General features: G+C 41.8%; 1 protein-coding gene across 1 annotated transcript in view; it reads left to right on the top strand.

Annotated features, from left to right (window-relative positions):
* PSTPIP2 (proline-serine-threonine phosphatase interacting protein 2) overlaps positions 1–15827 on the top strand; it is a 78597-nt gene that overhangs the window by 42893 nt on the left and 19877 nt on the right. The window contains exons 3-5 of the mRNA XM_036244341.1: positions 5688–5765; positions 10785–10819; positions 13233–13339. Of these exons, the coding sequence (XP_036100234.1) occupies positions 5688–5765; positions 10785–10819; positions 13233–13339 (220 nt within the window). The remainder of the gene's footprint in view (positions 1–5687; positions 5766–10784; positions 10820–13232; positions 13340–15827) is intronic.

The raw sequence follows: 15827 nt of genomic DNA, 5'->3' as shown, positions 1-15827 counted from the left end.
ATTTCATGCTGACCGTAACCCAATGTATTGATTTATGGTTCCCTAATGGGTCATGACCCACAGTTTGAAAAACACAAGTCCAAATAGAACCCCAAAGCTAAGATCTCACTTTTATTTATTTATTTTTAATCGTCACCCGAGGACATTTTTCTATTTTTGTTCAGATAGAGTGGGAGGGAGAGAGGAAGTGAGAGAGAGAAACATCGACGTGAAAGGGACACATCGAGTGGCTGCCTCCCGCACAACCCCAAGCCGGGCTGGGGACAAACTGCAACCAAGGTACATGCCTGGGTCTCTCTGGACTGCGGGCAGACCCTCTAACTGCTGAGCCGAACCGGCCAGAGCTAAGATCTCACTTTGAAAATGTTTTACAAAACTATGTGGGAAAGAGGGATAAATATATGCAAATTAAAAGTGGTTAAGTATTCATACTGCATTTCTAGTATATGGCCATTTTTCTCCAAGAGTTTCGTAGCAAAAGAAACCAGTCCCATTGCTCTGATTTGAAGGAAGAATCTGCTGGCCTCAGGTCAGAGTGTCAGATATGTATGTGTGCCTGAGTGTGGGGACTTGCAGCTCTGAGCTAGTGGCCTGTCAGGTCTTTGGGCTTCCTTTCCTGGTGATACGCTTTCCAGAAGGAGGCTGCTATCACCGAGGAGAGAGCATGTGTTCCCTTACTATATCCTGTTGATGGATAACTTATGTGAGGAAGTGCAGTACTCTTCAGGTTTTGGGGGTCCAGCCTTTCCTCTTGCTCTGGTAGGTGTGGGGTGCTTATGGGACCTGGGACTTGGTCTACTGAGTCTGGGCCAGAGTCTGATGTTGCTGAAACATCCTCCTTGGGTCTTGAGTATTATTTTACTGAGATGCTGTAAATTTTATGTAGAACCCTGGCATATTCGTGTGGACCAGAGGCAAAAACACATACAAACACAGGGACAGTTTGTAATGTATATTATTTATTGAGTTCATCAAGTGTGATACACATACATTTATAAAAATTTTTTTTTATCCTCACCTGAGGACATTTTCTTTTTTCATTTATTTTCAGATAGAGCAGGAGGGAGAGAGGGAGGAAAAGAGAGAGAGAAACATTGATGTGAGAGAGACACATTGAGTGGCTGCCACCCGGGGCCGGGGACAAACTGCAACCAAGGTACATGCCCTTAGCAGGAACTGAACCGAGGACTCTCTGGCTGACGCTCTAACTGCTGAGCCAGACCTGCCAGGGCTGTTTATAAAAATTTTGTGATATGTGTCTAAGCATGTCCCATATCCAAGTTTTGAGACCCCCCCCACCCCCACCCCTTCCACCAAAGTGGCAAAGTCCTGCTATGGACTTCTCTGGAATTTCTGGCAGCTCAGCCTTGGTTATACCCAGATGGATTGCAGTCAACCCATTTACACTCATATGAGGACAGACAGAACAGTCACCTAAATGCAAGGTGTAGTGTCAGATGCTGCTCCGGAGTAAGCAGGAATGCTGCCTCACTTGCATCTGTATGGTTGATTCCTGGAGCTGATACCCGTGCTCTGTAGGTGATCTGTCCCCAGTAAGTCATGGATGACTTATTATAACACAGCAATTAACAAAACTGAGTAACAAACAATCCATCAGTACACTGTAAATTCGCCTAGTTTACTCTTCCAACCAGCTGGAAAGGCATAATGATAACATAGATGATGAGAACCACACCAAGGTCTCAGTAGCTCCATAATAACAACCACATGTGGAATATTTGCTCTGTGCTGGGCTGGGAGAAAGGTCTCAGTATCTCTGTTACTGTAACATTGAGGTTTATACATCTCTTTGAAATATTCTCCTTTGACACACATCAACTACAGGAGGTATCATTATTTCCACCCTCTTTGCATGAACATGTAACTTTTTAAATGAAGTTAGTAAGTAATGTACCATGGAAACCTAGAGAGCGACAGAATCCAGAACAGCTCCAGACCCTATGTTTATGACTCATCAACTCTTGGCAGAAGGGCAGGTGACTGTCTGGGAGGATGGGCTTGTTCCTCAAACAGAGACCTTCTCTATCTACCTTTTCTTTTTGTTTCATACATCTCACTCATCACACCACTCTCTCTGTTCCAGCCAGGCAGGTTTATTATTGAGGGTGCGTTGGACGTCTCTGCCTCTACGTCTTTACTGCATTATTTCCTACCTTGAAAATCCTCCTTTGTCCTCTGTGCTTGAGTAAATTCTCCCCATCCTTCAAAATCCAGGTTAAATTTTCTTCTTCTTTTTTTTCTAAAGGAAACATTCTACACAGCACTCCAGTCTGAGGTCTTCCATTGTTACCAATTAAAATGAACTTATCACTGGTAGCCCAAACCCACCAACTTGCTGCCCCCTACAGCCCCTGGTGGGGCCAGACATTATATACTGAGTTCCTAATATGAGTAGGAAATAAGATATAGAAAATTGAGGATAATCATACTGCAGAGAGTTGGGGTGACTAAATGAGATTATATTAATAGCTGCCATTTATTGAAGATGTACTAGATACAAGCCAGCTACCAGGTATTTTGCATATATTAGGTTATTTAATTTTCATAATAACCCTGTGTGGCAAGTTTTATCATCCTTATTTTACAGGGGAACACACTGAGGTTCAGAGAGGTTACGTAACTTGCCTAAGGTTAGATGTGTAATAAACGATAGATCTGGTTTCAAACCTGGAATGTTGGCCCTTGGAATCTGTGCTGTTAACCACTTCAGTATGCCTAGTATAGTACCTGAGACACAGTAAGTGGTGGGTAAATGGTGCCCATGACTAATATCATTATATTAATCCCAGAAGGTAGGTAGGATATACACCATTTTATAGATGAGAAATCTGAGGTTCTATAGGGGCTTAAATGACTTGTCCAAGATTACAAAAGCAGTAAGTAGTGAACCCAGGACTTCTGGTAACCCCACGTCTAATGGTTCTTCCACTTGACTTAATGGTCTCCTAAGATGGCTGGGTGTATTTTCTGAAAGGGTTTTTCCAGAAACTTGGTGGTCAGGTCAGTGCTCTTAATTGTGTATTACAGCACAATCCTGAGTAGGGAGGAGGAAAGCGTGTTTGTGGATCCCCTGTCTGTATGGAATTCTGCACCACTTGTAGGTTAGCAGCTACACCGATGGGCTGGGGATTCCCAGACCCAGTGCCTTGGGACTCTGCTCTCCCCATGAGCTCCTGTATATCCCATGGTTCTTTTCCTTTTTCAAAAAAAAATTTTTTATTTTTATTTTAGAGAGAGAGAAACATCAATCAGCTGCCTCCTACACGCTCCCAACTGGGGATTTTTCCTTGTCTAGGAATTGAATAGGGGAGGGATAAAAATGAACCGGAGTTTTCAAGGAGGGTTTTATGAAGAAAGTATAAGCAGCTAAGTGCTTAGAGGAGTATTATTTCCCCCTCTGTTTCCTCTACTGTTTTACATATTTTCCTTATGGACCTCATTACATGGTAGTAAAGTAAAGTATTGGTTTCTACCTCTCCCCCTGCCAGATTACAAGCTCTTCCAGGCAGGTCTCATACTTTAGTCATCTCTGTGTTCTCCTAATAGGACGCCTGGAACGTAGTAGGTGTTTAATAAATGACAAATTGATGAACAGATGACAGGGGAAATTTGGGTAGATGGTAGGAGGGTGACCTAGGTAAAGGTGTACCTGTTTCAGGGTAGTTTAAAAACAATTTTTTTTCTTTATTAGTTTTAGTGAGAGAGGAAGGGAAAGTAAAAGAGAGATAGAAACATCGATGAGAGAGAACATCGATTGGCCACCTCCTGCATGCTCCCCATTGGGATTGGGCCCACAACCTGGGCATGTGCCCTGACCGGGAATCGAACCTGTGACCTCTTGGTGCATGGGTCGACACTCAACCACTGAGCCACACCGGCCTGGCTCAGGGTGATTTTGCAAAGTGCTAGTGATTCCTTCATTGGCTACAGGCCCCTGAACTCCATTGCTTCCCATTTGCTGGGGGTATATCCTTTCAATCTCATGGTTGTTCTGCTGCAATAATGAAGACGAGGCTGTCATTTCACCTCCATAAAGTTTCTTCTTTCTCCAAAGAGCACACCATTGTTCTTGCTGGAATTCATTTCTTACCAGGTTCTAGGACTCTCCATGGGGATCAGATGCTGCCTGCGGTGTGTTCAGATTGTTGGTGCCTTAATGTTAAAGAAAGCAATTTAATTTCTCTTCCTGGAAACTACAAAAGATTATTGACAATTCCTAATGGCTAGAATTCTGAAAGGATAAAATATGTGCATATTTTAAAAATTCACATATATACTATTTTTTAATGAAAATGGCCTTAACATCTTTATAGATGTGAAAGTATTAAATGTTCTTTGTAGAGAATTGTAAATTTTTATATAGATGCGGTAGTTCCCCCTTATCTGCAGTTTTGCTTTCTTCAGTAAAACAATGTATATGTTTTAAATTGCATGCTGTTCTCAGTAGAGGGATGAAATCTCACACTGTCTGCTCTGTCCTGCCTACGATGTGAATCATCCTTTTGTCCAGCATATCCACACAGTATACACTCCCTACCTGTTAGTTGCTTAGTAGCTATCTTGGCTGCAGATTGACTCTCATAGTATCACAGTGCTTGTGTTCAGGAAACCCTTACTTTACTTAATAATGGCCCCAAAGCACAAGAGTAGTGCTGCTGGCAATTCAGAAATGCCACAGAGGAGCCGTCAAGTGCTTCCTTTAAGTGAAAAAGTGTGTGTGTATAGAAAAAGAAAAGCAGTATACATAGGGTTTGGTACTCTGCGGTTTCAGGCATCACTGGGAATCTTGGACACAGCATGGAGATGGTGACCAAGGGCAATGGGGAGAGGGAGAAGGGGAAAGAAGGGGACACTTCCAGTGCTTTAACAGACTTACGCCACACCAAATAATGATCAGCTGTTTTTGTGAGACATGCTGACTACAGAGTTTATATTCTGAAAGTCCCTCTTTAGTATAATTAGTTGTGTATTTGAATTGACTGTAAATAAGGAACGCTACAGAATGGCGAAGGGGTACTATTAGAGATGAGAGGAGGAGGGGTGCGTCTCAGGAGGGCATTTGATGGAAAGATTTCTTACTCCACTAAAACCCCCCAAGTATATATATAGATAGATCCTCGGATCATAGTTTTCACATTTCAATCTGTAATGTAGTAGCCAGTGCTGGTAGAGGGCCATGCTAAGGACTTCTAGCTGGAGAAGACTATCTTAGAGATAAAGATCACTGGTCTTTTTACAATTCTTCCCTGTTACACAGAGGGAGTTTTGCATATGAGAGAATGGTGTTATAGCTGAGCTACTCTGAAAGGTGCAGTGTTGCCTGCAAGGGGAGGGCCATTATCTTAACTAAAAGTCAGCCCTAGCCCTGGCCGGTTTTGCTCAGTGGTTAGAGCGTCGACCTTTGGTCTGGAGAGACCTGGGTTCGGTTCCCGCTAAGGGCATGTACCTCAGTTGCAGTTTGTCCCCGGCCCTGGTTGGGTCATGTGGGTGGCGACCACTCGATGTGTCCCTTTCACGTCAATGTTTCTCTCTCTCTCTCTCCCTCCCACTCTATCTGAACAAAATATCAAAAAATGTCCTCGGGTGAGGATAAAAAATAAATAAATAAATAAATAAATAAATAAAAGTCAGCCCTAACTTATAACCCTCTCTTCTATTCCCCTTAGGGCATCAATTGAAGAGAAATATGGCAAGGATCTACTCAGCCTCTCTAGGAAGAAACCATGTGGACAATCTGAGATCAAGTAGGTGCCACAATTCTTTTTGATTTCCAGGTTGGCCTGTACCGCCAGGAGCCCTATCACTTCAGCAGACAGAGCTGGCCAGGGGGGTGAAGTATCTTGGATGAAAACAATTTTTTTTTAAATTTTCAGTTGTGAAAAATATGGAAAAATAGAAACTTGAAATGAACTTTGAAGCTACAACCCATTATTAATATTGTCTAAGTTTTCCTTGAGGTCCTTTTTTATGTATACTTTTTCATGGGTGGGATTACATTATATATACTTTTGTATACTAGAAATTTAATATAGAGGCTTATACACACACCTATATACACATACATAGTTTGTGATAGCTACAAGAGACTATTTTTGCGCCATTTATAGTTCTCACCACCAAGGTGAGATGTCTGTACTGCAATTATTTATTCTTCATAGGCAGTTATCCAGGAACCTGGACTTTGAAAGGCTTCATAATTGGCTAAATGCTCTTTGCTGTCATCATTTTGAAATTCTTAATAATTTATAAACAAGGGGTCCCACATTTTCATTTTGCAGTGGACCTCATAAAATTTGTGGCTGGTCCTACACATATGGAAATTTCTAGAGTCCTTCTCCAAACCAAGGAAGTTAGGGGAGGTGGTGTCAGGAGAAATACTTAAGACAGAACCTTGCAGGCTCTGCAGACCTAATCACATTGCATACTGAGCTGCACGCTGCGTGGGCTGTGCTACGGACAGCTGCACAGAGGTCGGTGTCCTCTCCGAGGATGGGGGCCGACTAGGTCTTGTCCTTCCTCTTCTCTTGCTTCTAAAATACACGCACACATGCATGCATGCACACATGCATTCCCAGACTTCAAAGTACTAGATTAATGAAAAGGATGAAAAGAAAACGGGAGATAGTTGAAATATTAATAATTACATAGCCTAAAATCTAGCTACCCACAGACATAGGACATTTATATAAGGAGAATTTGTTTTTTAACTTAATGATTATATCTTATTTTTGATGTTGTAAATGAAAAATTTTAAAACATAGTGAGCTCTGGTGGGTGTGGCTCAGTTGGTTGAGCCTCATCCCATGCACCAAAAGGTGGCTGGTTTGATTCCCTATACAGGCACAAACCCAGGTTGAGGGTTTGATCCCCATCAGGGTGTGTGTGGGAGGCAACTGATTGATGTTTCTCTCTCACATCAATGTTTCTCTCTCACTTCCTCTCTTTCTAAAAAATCAATTAAAACATTAAAATAAAATATAAAAATAAAAACACACTGAAAAGTAAAAAAGACAAACATAAGAAATCCATCACTTAGATTTCTAATTATCCACATTTGCCATATTTTCTTTTTTTTATCCTCACCCGAGGACATTTTCCCATTTTTTATTCAGACAGAGCGGGAGGGAAAGAGAGAGAGAAACATCAGTGTGAAAGGGACACATCAAGTGGCTGCCACCTACACGACCCACCCAGGGCTGGGGACAAACTGCAACCGAGGTACATGCCCTTAGTGGGAACCGAACCCGGTTCTCTCTGGACCACAGGCCGACACTCTAACGGCTGAGCCAAACTGGCCAGGGCTTGTCATATTTTCTTAATATCATTTTATGGCTTTAAATTTAAACCTGGAATCAATGATTTCTCAAAATATACTTAGTTCCTTTTAGTGAGATGAATCTCTATGCTCTAGCATTGGTCATTGTGACAGAGATGTTCCTGCTTCTAGGTCCTTTTAGGGGACAGATTTTAAAAGCATGAGTTTACATTGATAGTTCCAGTTCTAAATTCATTTCACAGGGTTTTACTTAGCTTCCTTAATTTCACATTTATTTCTTCTTAAACAGAAAATCTTGGTTCTAGCAGAATTATTTGCTTTATATGACAATATGTATCAAATATTTCCAAAATAATATCAATATTGCTACTACCACTCATAAAACTTATGAATAAAGTTTAACATTTCCTTTTGATTTTAGGCTATGTTTCACTATAAACACTGTGTCCTACGGTCACTTAAAATATTTATTTTCTCTGTGTGATTATGTAACCAATTTTTTATTAGTTAAGTTTGTTTCAGTTTGTTTTACATTTTAAGGATTCTTTTTTCCCCTGTTTGATTTAGTTTTATTTTGTGAATATGTAAAACATTTACAGCCCTGGCCGGTTTGGCTCAGCGGTTAGAGCATCGACCTGCGGTCCGGAGAGACCCGGGTTCGGTTCCCGCTAAGGGCACGTACCTCGGTTGCAGTTTGTCCCCGGCCCTGTTTGGTTGTGTGGGTGGTGACCACCCGATGTGTCCCTTTCACATCGATGTTTCTCTCTCTCTCTGTTCCTCTCTCTCCCTCCCACTCTATCTGAACAAAGAATGGAAAAATGTCCTCGGGTGAGGATGATAAAAAAAAACATTTACATGTTCACAGGTCAAAACTGCATAGACTTAGACAAGTTGCACTGTCCTTCCAGCAGGATTTAGATCACTTCAGGGGAGATTAGTAGGTCAGCTGACCCCCCAAAAGCACCCCACATTTATTTATAAAATAAATAAGCTGTTTGGGAAAATATCCAAAACTCTTTGCGGTGATGTCATGGGTAATAGCCACCTTCTCTCACATAGTGCTTCTTGGAAAAGATATTTAGCAGAATGAGTCTGATCCAAGTAGTGTTTCTTATATTCCTACCCAGCTGACTGGTAACTGAGTAAATTCCTAGAGAGACTCTGGCACTGTTCTCTTCTGTTCTGTGACAACAGTTTTCCTTCTAAGAGTACGCGCCTCGGAGAGCGACACCCAACAGCATGTGAGACCTGGGGCTGTGTTGCCAAGGTTGAAGTGAAAGGCCATTTAGGTGACTTATGTTTCTGTAACCTCGAGGATGCTCTTTAGGAAGGTGCCCTACGTGAGAGTGAGTGACTTTGCTTATTCATGGGCCAGGTAAGATTTGTCGCCTCATCGGCCACACTGAGGGACTCTGGCCTGTGATGGGTCTTGTCCAGGTTTAAAGCCAACGTGCTTATTAAAAGGGTCCTGTTTACACGGTAATGAAGAACACCAGGAAGACAAAGAGATGACATTGCCAGGCCGCCACGCGCAAAGTTTAGATTCCATCCCCCCACTGTCATTATGTCCCGAACACAGGAAATAGCAATAAGACTAATGACAAAGTAAAGGGAGACAGGGGCAGCTCTTTGAGTGGCCCTTTAGTCAGTCACTCAGAATGGGAGAAACATTTCAGACCCTGAACAGACTATCTGTAAGGCTGGATTTCAACCACATGACTCTCGATGAGGCAAGACTTGCATTTGCATCTGCTGCTATATCCATCTTCGCTTCCCACTAATCCCAGCAGTAAGTCCACTCTCAGTGACGCTCATTCATTCATCCTTCTGGACTATTGGTGCATTTGCTTACACATGGTCACTTTTCTAGGGAACTGTGTTCCTTGAAAAATTGTATCATAAGACGGGAAATGTGTATGGAGAATGTGCAGTCATGTTTTTCTGCTGGGTGTGTTCATAATAACTGGAAATGTTTGTGTGAGAAAAGGCAGGAGAAATAAGAGTCCTTTGTTTTGGGATAGATAAACAGAGCGGAAAAGGGGAGGTAGCTAAAAGAAGGGGCCAGCTGGAAAATACAAAGGTTTTTACTTTACAAAATAGCTGACCCTGCTGCATACATATACACAGATAGAAAATTAGCTGTGATCCGATGCTGCTGTGGCTAGGGGACCGTGAATTCACAAAGTCCCGTTTCCACTTCAGTGGCTGGAGCAAGGGAGATCTGCTTCCATGGAGGTAGCAATGAGCAAGAAAATTCCCAGGGCCAAGTCACCTCAGAGGGAGGTTTTCTTTTTTTTCAATCTTCACCCAAGGACATTTTTTTCCCTATTTATCCTCAGATAGAGTGGGAGGGACGGAGAGAGAGGGAGAGAGAGAAACATTGATGTGAGAGGGACGCATCAACTGGTTACCTCCCGCACTACCCCGACCAGGGCCGGGGATGTACCGTAACCTAGGTACGTGCCCTTGACGGGAATTGAACCTGCGACTCATAGGTCTGCAGGCCAATGTTCTAACCACTGAGCCAAACAGGCCAGGGAAGAGGGAGGTTTTCTTAAGGAAGGATGGGGAAGAACTTAAACTATGGTCAAGTGGGTGTATAAGGGAGGAGGAGCCACAGGCTGTAAGAGAGTGGAAGGGGGAGACTGAAAGAAGGTATGTGTCATGGCCATCCCCACAGAAACTTAGATAAATGAACATTGTTTTAAGCTGCTACAATCGTAGTAGATTGTTATTCAGCAGTAAAACACCAATACAATGTGTTTCATGTCTGTCTCTTCCATTAGACTCTAAGATCTGTCTTGTACCATTGAATCACCAACATCCAACACAATGCCTGACCCATAGTTTATGCTCAATAAGTATGTGATGATTGATTGATGGATGGAAAAGGGGGTGATCAGAAGCCCAAGTTTGAACCCTCCCTTTTTTGGCTTATAGCCATATTTCTAATTTATTTATTTATTTATTTAGAGAGGGAGGGAGAGAGAGAGAGAAACATCAATTGGTTGTCTCCTACAAGCGTCCTACTGGGGATCGAGCCCGAAACCTGGGCATGTGTTCCTGACCAGGAATTGAACTGGAGACCTTTTGGTGCATAGGACTGTGCTCAACCAACTGAGCCAACCAGCCAGGGCACATATTTCTAATTATATACTTTAAAGAATGACTCATATTCTTATAAAAAAGGGACCATAACTGCTATATTATCTTTGGGGGAAATTAAGCATAAGGAATTTTGGCGTCTTGCTCTGCCCAGGCGGACAGAGAAGGATTTGTGATCTTTGTGCCTGGGACTGAGAGTGTAAGAAAGAGGAAACTGGACTGAAGAAGTCTAAATCTTTTTGCTGTCTTCTCAAGTTCGGGGGCAAAGATGAGTCTATATGCTCTAAGTTGTGGGCCAAGAGGAGCATGCAATAGCATTACAATGAGATTGTACTGCCAATTTCCAGAACTTGAAATGAGATATGTACTTGTTTTTTTTTAGCACCCTGAAGCGGGCCCTTGAAGTCTTCAAGCAGCGTAAGTGATTCTTTAAAAATGTATTTGCTGTCCTGGACAAAATCTGTCTGTCATCAAAGGTGGTTTTTCATTTGAACAGCAATCTCTTACTGGGTGAAAAAAAAAAAAAAAATGAAAGCAACTCCTAAGGTGAGAAATAGCTCTGCAGAGTTGAAGTGAGCTGGAGAACCCTCCACACTTACGTATCAGGTTGTACGTTTGACTTCCTTAGAGTAGTGGTTCTCACACTTGAAGTCCGGGTTGAGGCCCTGGCACTTTGGTCTTCAAGGGGTCCCATCCAGTTCTAATATTCCCCAGGGCTGTTACTCAGAAACTTCTTTTAAGGCTTTCTGTTCTTCAGAGTATTTGGTGCTTCCAAACTAAGGATTTTATCACATGCTTAAGTATGTACATGTGCTTAAAGTGTTTCTGTAGCCAGTTGATGGTTCTAGAGCTTTGTAAAGGTAAGGCAAACAAATACTCATCTTAACTTTTCCATAGAAGGTGTCCTCTTCCCTCTTTAACTCACCAATGAATACATTTCTCAAGTTATACACAGTATCTTCATATTTCTTACACGCACCATAAGGCCAACCCGTGGTGTAGCCCAAGGGGACTTCAGCGTAGGCTGGGTCTCCGAAGCATATGTATTTGTTGTTATTTTACTTGTTTTCTTTCTCCTAACAAGTAGCTTCATTTTCTTATTGAAAATATCTATTTATATGAAAATTCAAATGAGACAACTAACTGTGAAGAAGATAGTAAACACCCAAGTTTTCAGTTCTTAGTGCTATGCAGTTATTGGTGAATATGCCTCCAACTTTTTATGCAACACACAGTTATGTTTGTATTTATTCATATAAATAAATAGGATCATACCATGGCAGTGCGTCAGAATCTATGGAGTGGCACATGTTTTTAAAATTGCTTTTTAAATGAAAAATATAAATTTTTAATCATGCTAGCAATTTGAGCTCTGTCTTTCCGGGCTTTTTCCGTGCATTTACAACTCTTAGTCTCTCTCTCTAATTACACACACATATGTACAGGCATACATGAGATTATACTATGCATATTTCTCTATAATGTAGTTTTTTTAGTTAACAGTAAAGCATAGACACCTTTCCATTTCAGTTCATATGGATCTGACTCATTCTTCTACATTGATTTTTTTTTTGATCCTACAATATGTAAAATTTCTTCTAGAAAGGTTGTATTGATTTTCCCCCACCAACAGTGCTGTTCTTCCCCACATTCACCAATACCACACATTTTTATGCTTAAAATTTTTGCCACCCTGAAAGGTAAAAAATCATCTGTTTCTATTATATCTATATATAATAGAATTATTTATATAATTGTTTTTTAAATCCTTTACTCAAGGATATGTTTTTATTGATTTTAGGGAGAGAGGAAGGGAGAGGGAGGAAGAGAAACATCGATGTGAGAGAGAAACATCGATGTGAGAGAGAAATATCAATTGGTTGTCTCCCACACGTGCCCCAACTGGGGATTAAACCCGCAAACCTTTGGTGCACAGTTTGCTGCTCCCACCCACTAAGCCATACCAGCCAGGGCTGGTTTTATGTTTTAAATTTTTGCATTTTTGTGTTAAGGCTGAATATATTTTCAAATGTTTATAGGCCATTGAGGTGATTTTTTTTTTTTTTTTTTTTTTTACATTTTATGTTCTTTAACCAACTTTTTATAGTGGAATATATATATCTTTTGATTTGTGAAAACTTTTAATATAGTTATTTACTTTTTGTTATATAAATTGCAAACATTTTTCTCGTTTGTCATGTATCTTCTAACCTTGTTCAAGTTATCTTGACACACACACATTTAAAATGTTTTTAGATCAGATCTGTTAGTCTTTCTAGCTTACATGCTTAAATTTGTTTTTATTGAACAAGATGAAAACTTTAGATTTTTTATTATAGAGGTAAGCCATGCTCATTGCAAAGGTTTTAGATACTAAGGGGGGAAATCAACAATAATCTTTCTCTTCAGAGATAACTCTTGATAGCCAAAATTGGTGTATGACTTTCTTAAAAGTGCTTAGGCACATGAGATGTTAGAATCCTTTTAGGGTTCACACACTGAGAAATAAGTATCAAATTTGGAATCGTAGTGGATTTAGTAATGTCTGTTAGCATGTAAGCCAACAAGCTTCTCCCTGGCCCTGTACACACAGTAGGTTAGTAATAGTTGTAGGAGGATAAGCTAAAGACCTGCTACCCTTGGTCTTGGTGGCTAGGGCAATGCTGGGCACATGGATGGGCTAAATAAATGTTGATGACCAAGTGCAGTCAGTTAATTTAGCCACTTACTCCAGTATTTTGTATATAATTTAAAACTGTGTACAGTTTTGTATATTTGATTTCAGACATATGTATATCTTGTTTATTGTTTTTTAAAATTCTTTTTGCAGAAGTAGACAATGTGGCACAATGTCACATTCAGCTTGCACAGACCCTAAGAGAAGAGGCCAGGAAGATAGAAGAATTCAGGGAAAAGCAAAAGCTACAACGGAAAAAGGTTTGCATACATGTTAAGATGTTGCCTTTCTGATGGCAGAATACTCCGGGTTTGCTTGGCCAGTAAACTCCTTGGCTTGGCTCCCAACCTCATGCAACCACGTTCCTCTTTTAACCAATGAGATTATTTACTGGCCACCATATGGAGACTCACGATTCTGTACCCACTTATCCCCCAGGTCAGTTCTTTTTTAAAAATTTTGCCAGATTCAGAAGTCCAGCCTGCTTTCCTCTTCTTTTCATATCTGCTGCTACTATTTAAACTCTGACTGGAAAAGGGAACCCTTTTTCCTCAGTAGAGTATAGCATGTCCAAGCTGGCGGGCTTCTGGACCACATTGCTCCTCCTGGACAAGGCAGTAAGGGGAGGCTAAGAAGTGGAGGAGACTTTCCCTGGCCGGTTTGCTAAGTGGTTAGAGCATCCACCTGCGGTCCCGAGAGACCCGGGTTCAGTTCCCGCTAAGGGCATGTACCTCGGTTGCAGTTTGTCCCCGGCCCTGGTTGGTCGTGTGGGTGGCGGCCACTCGATGTGTCCTTTTCACGTCAATGTTTCTCTCTCTCTCTCTGTTCCTCTCTCTCCCTCCCACTCTACCTGAACAAAAAATGGAAAAATGTCCTCGGGTGAGGATAAAAATAAAAAAGAAGAAGTGGAGGAGACTCATAGTCTCTTTGGAGACCATCATGTAGTCCAACTTCCCTGTTTTACAAATAGGGTAACTGAGGCCCTGGGAAATCCAAGTTCTTGTCTTCAAAGCAGATGTGTATAAGCTCTTTTTCACTGGTGGGATTTACTCTGGCCAACTACATGCAAGGAGACGGGAGTGAGCAAGTTATTAAACTGGCAAATATTTGGGAAGTAATAAGGATCAAGTGTTACTAAGACTAGACCAGCCACTATTCTGACTGCCTGCTTTCTTGTTCCTAAGAGGCTTGTATATTCGGGTTGGCCTGGCAGCCAAGTAGGGCCCTTCCAGAAGTTTGAAAAAATATCTGGTTTCCAAGGCTGGAACCTAGCTTCACGTGGAGGGCAAGCTCTCCCCTATCTGGCATCCAGAGGGTTCCATTCAGGTCTCCACATTCAGGTCTCCACAGACATCTCTGAGTGGACTTTTTGGGAAACCTTTCTTCATCCGACTCTACTAAGGTCATTGTCTGTAGTGTGTGTATTCAATAGACAGCCAGTTGTTCAGGTTGATGCTACCCATGCTTCAATCTTAGCAACTTTGCCTGTGGTTCTGAGTCAGTCTATTCCAGCTTCCTTGGTGGCCAGTTGGCATTGGGATAGGGTGGCAGCATCCTGAGAACCTGACTGCCTTACCTGTATTGTCATTTCACAAGAAGCTCTTACAGCTGTGCCTCTACTAGGGAGGAAGGCTGGAAATTGACATTTAAGAAACACTGTATCCAGCACTTTCACACAAATTCAAGCTTCATGCACCAGGTCTGAAGGGGTCCATCTGGCCCAAAGTATTTTTCTTCTTTTTTTTTTTTATCCTCACTCGAGGACATTTTTCCATATTTTGTTCAGATAAAGTGGGAGGGAGCGAGGGAGGGAGAGAGAGAGAAAGAGAGAGAGAGAGAAAGAGAGAGAGAGAAAGAGAAACATCCATGTGAAAGGGACACATTGAGTGGTTGCCACCCGCACAACCCAACCAGGGCCGGGGACAAACTGCAACCAAGTTACATGCCCTTAGTGGGAACTGAACCCGGGTCTCCCTGGACCGCAGGCCGACGCTCTAACCGCTGAGCCAAACTGGCCAGGGCTGGCCCAAAGTATTTTTACAGAGCAGAAATAATATGTATATTACACCCAACTTTTGGATAGTCAAACTTTTCTGGCTGATATTGCCAGCCCTGCCCACCTCTTTAGGGGAATTATGAATTTTGAGAAGCAAAATGCCTTAGACAACCAAGGTCTGTGCACACACTAAGAGGAGAGGAGGGTCATTTCCTCACGTCTTTAAGTGCCCACGATAGCCCTAGTCATTTCAGAGAAAGTTTTGTTGATTTTGCAAGGCTTCTGAAACTTCCCCTCCTAACAAGTTCCGAAGAGAAAATTCTCAGAGCTAGAGGACTGTGCTCTGAAGTCTGTTAGGCAATAGAGCAGCTGGTGCTCAATCCACCGCTGTCATCCAAGTTCCTACACACCCTAGGCGGTGCGCTCTGTACGGCAGGACAGTGCCTTCCCAGCTTTCTGGGAGAGGTTCACAGTTTATGAGTTTACATTTGTAATTGATTATGTCACAATAAACTCTAGGTTGTAGCACTTCCATACATAGATTTTTTTTTTTTAATTCAAACTTTGGGGGAAAATGTGTCAGTGTTAACTTCTCATTTCTACTGGTCACTTTGGTTTTTCACTTCTTGGAAACGAAGCCATTTCCACTTATCAAGGAAAGCCGTCAGTTGCTTTCTCTCAGCCCATGGGACGATGCTCAATCCACTGAGCCACACTGGCCGGGTGTAGGTGGTTTCTTTAATTAAACTGGG

Source organism: Molossus molossus, unplaced genomic scaffold (genome assembly GCF_014108415.1).
Source record: "Molossus molossus isolate mMolMol1 unplaced genomic scaffold, mMolMol1.p scaffold_m16_p_6, whole genome shotgun sequence".
In the NCBI taxonomy this organism is placed as follows: Eukaryota; Metazoa; Chordata; class Mammalia; order Chiroptera; family Molossidae; genus Molossus; species Molossus molossus.
The sequence above is the reverse complement of the archived record's forward strand: the minus strand, read 5'-3'. Positions and strand labels throughout refer to the sequence as shown.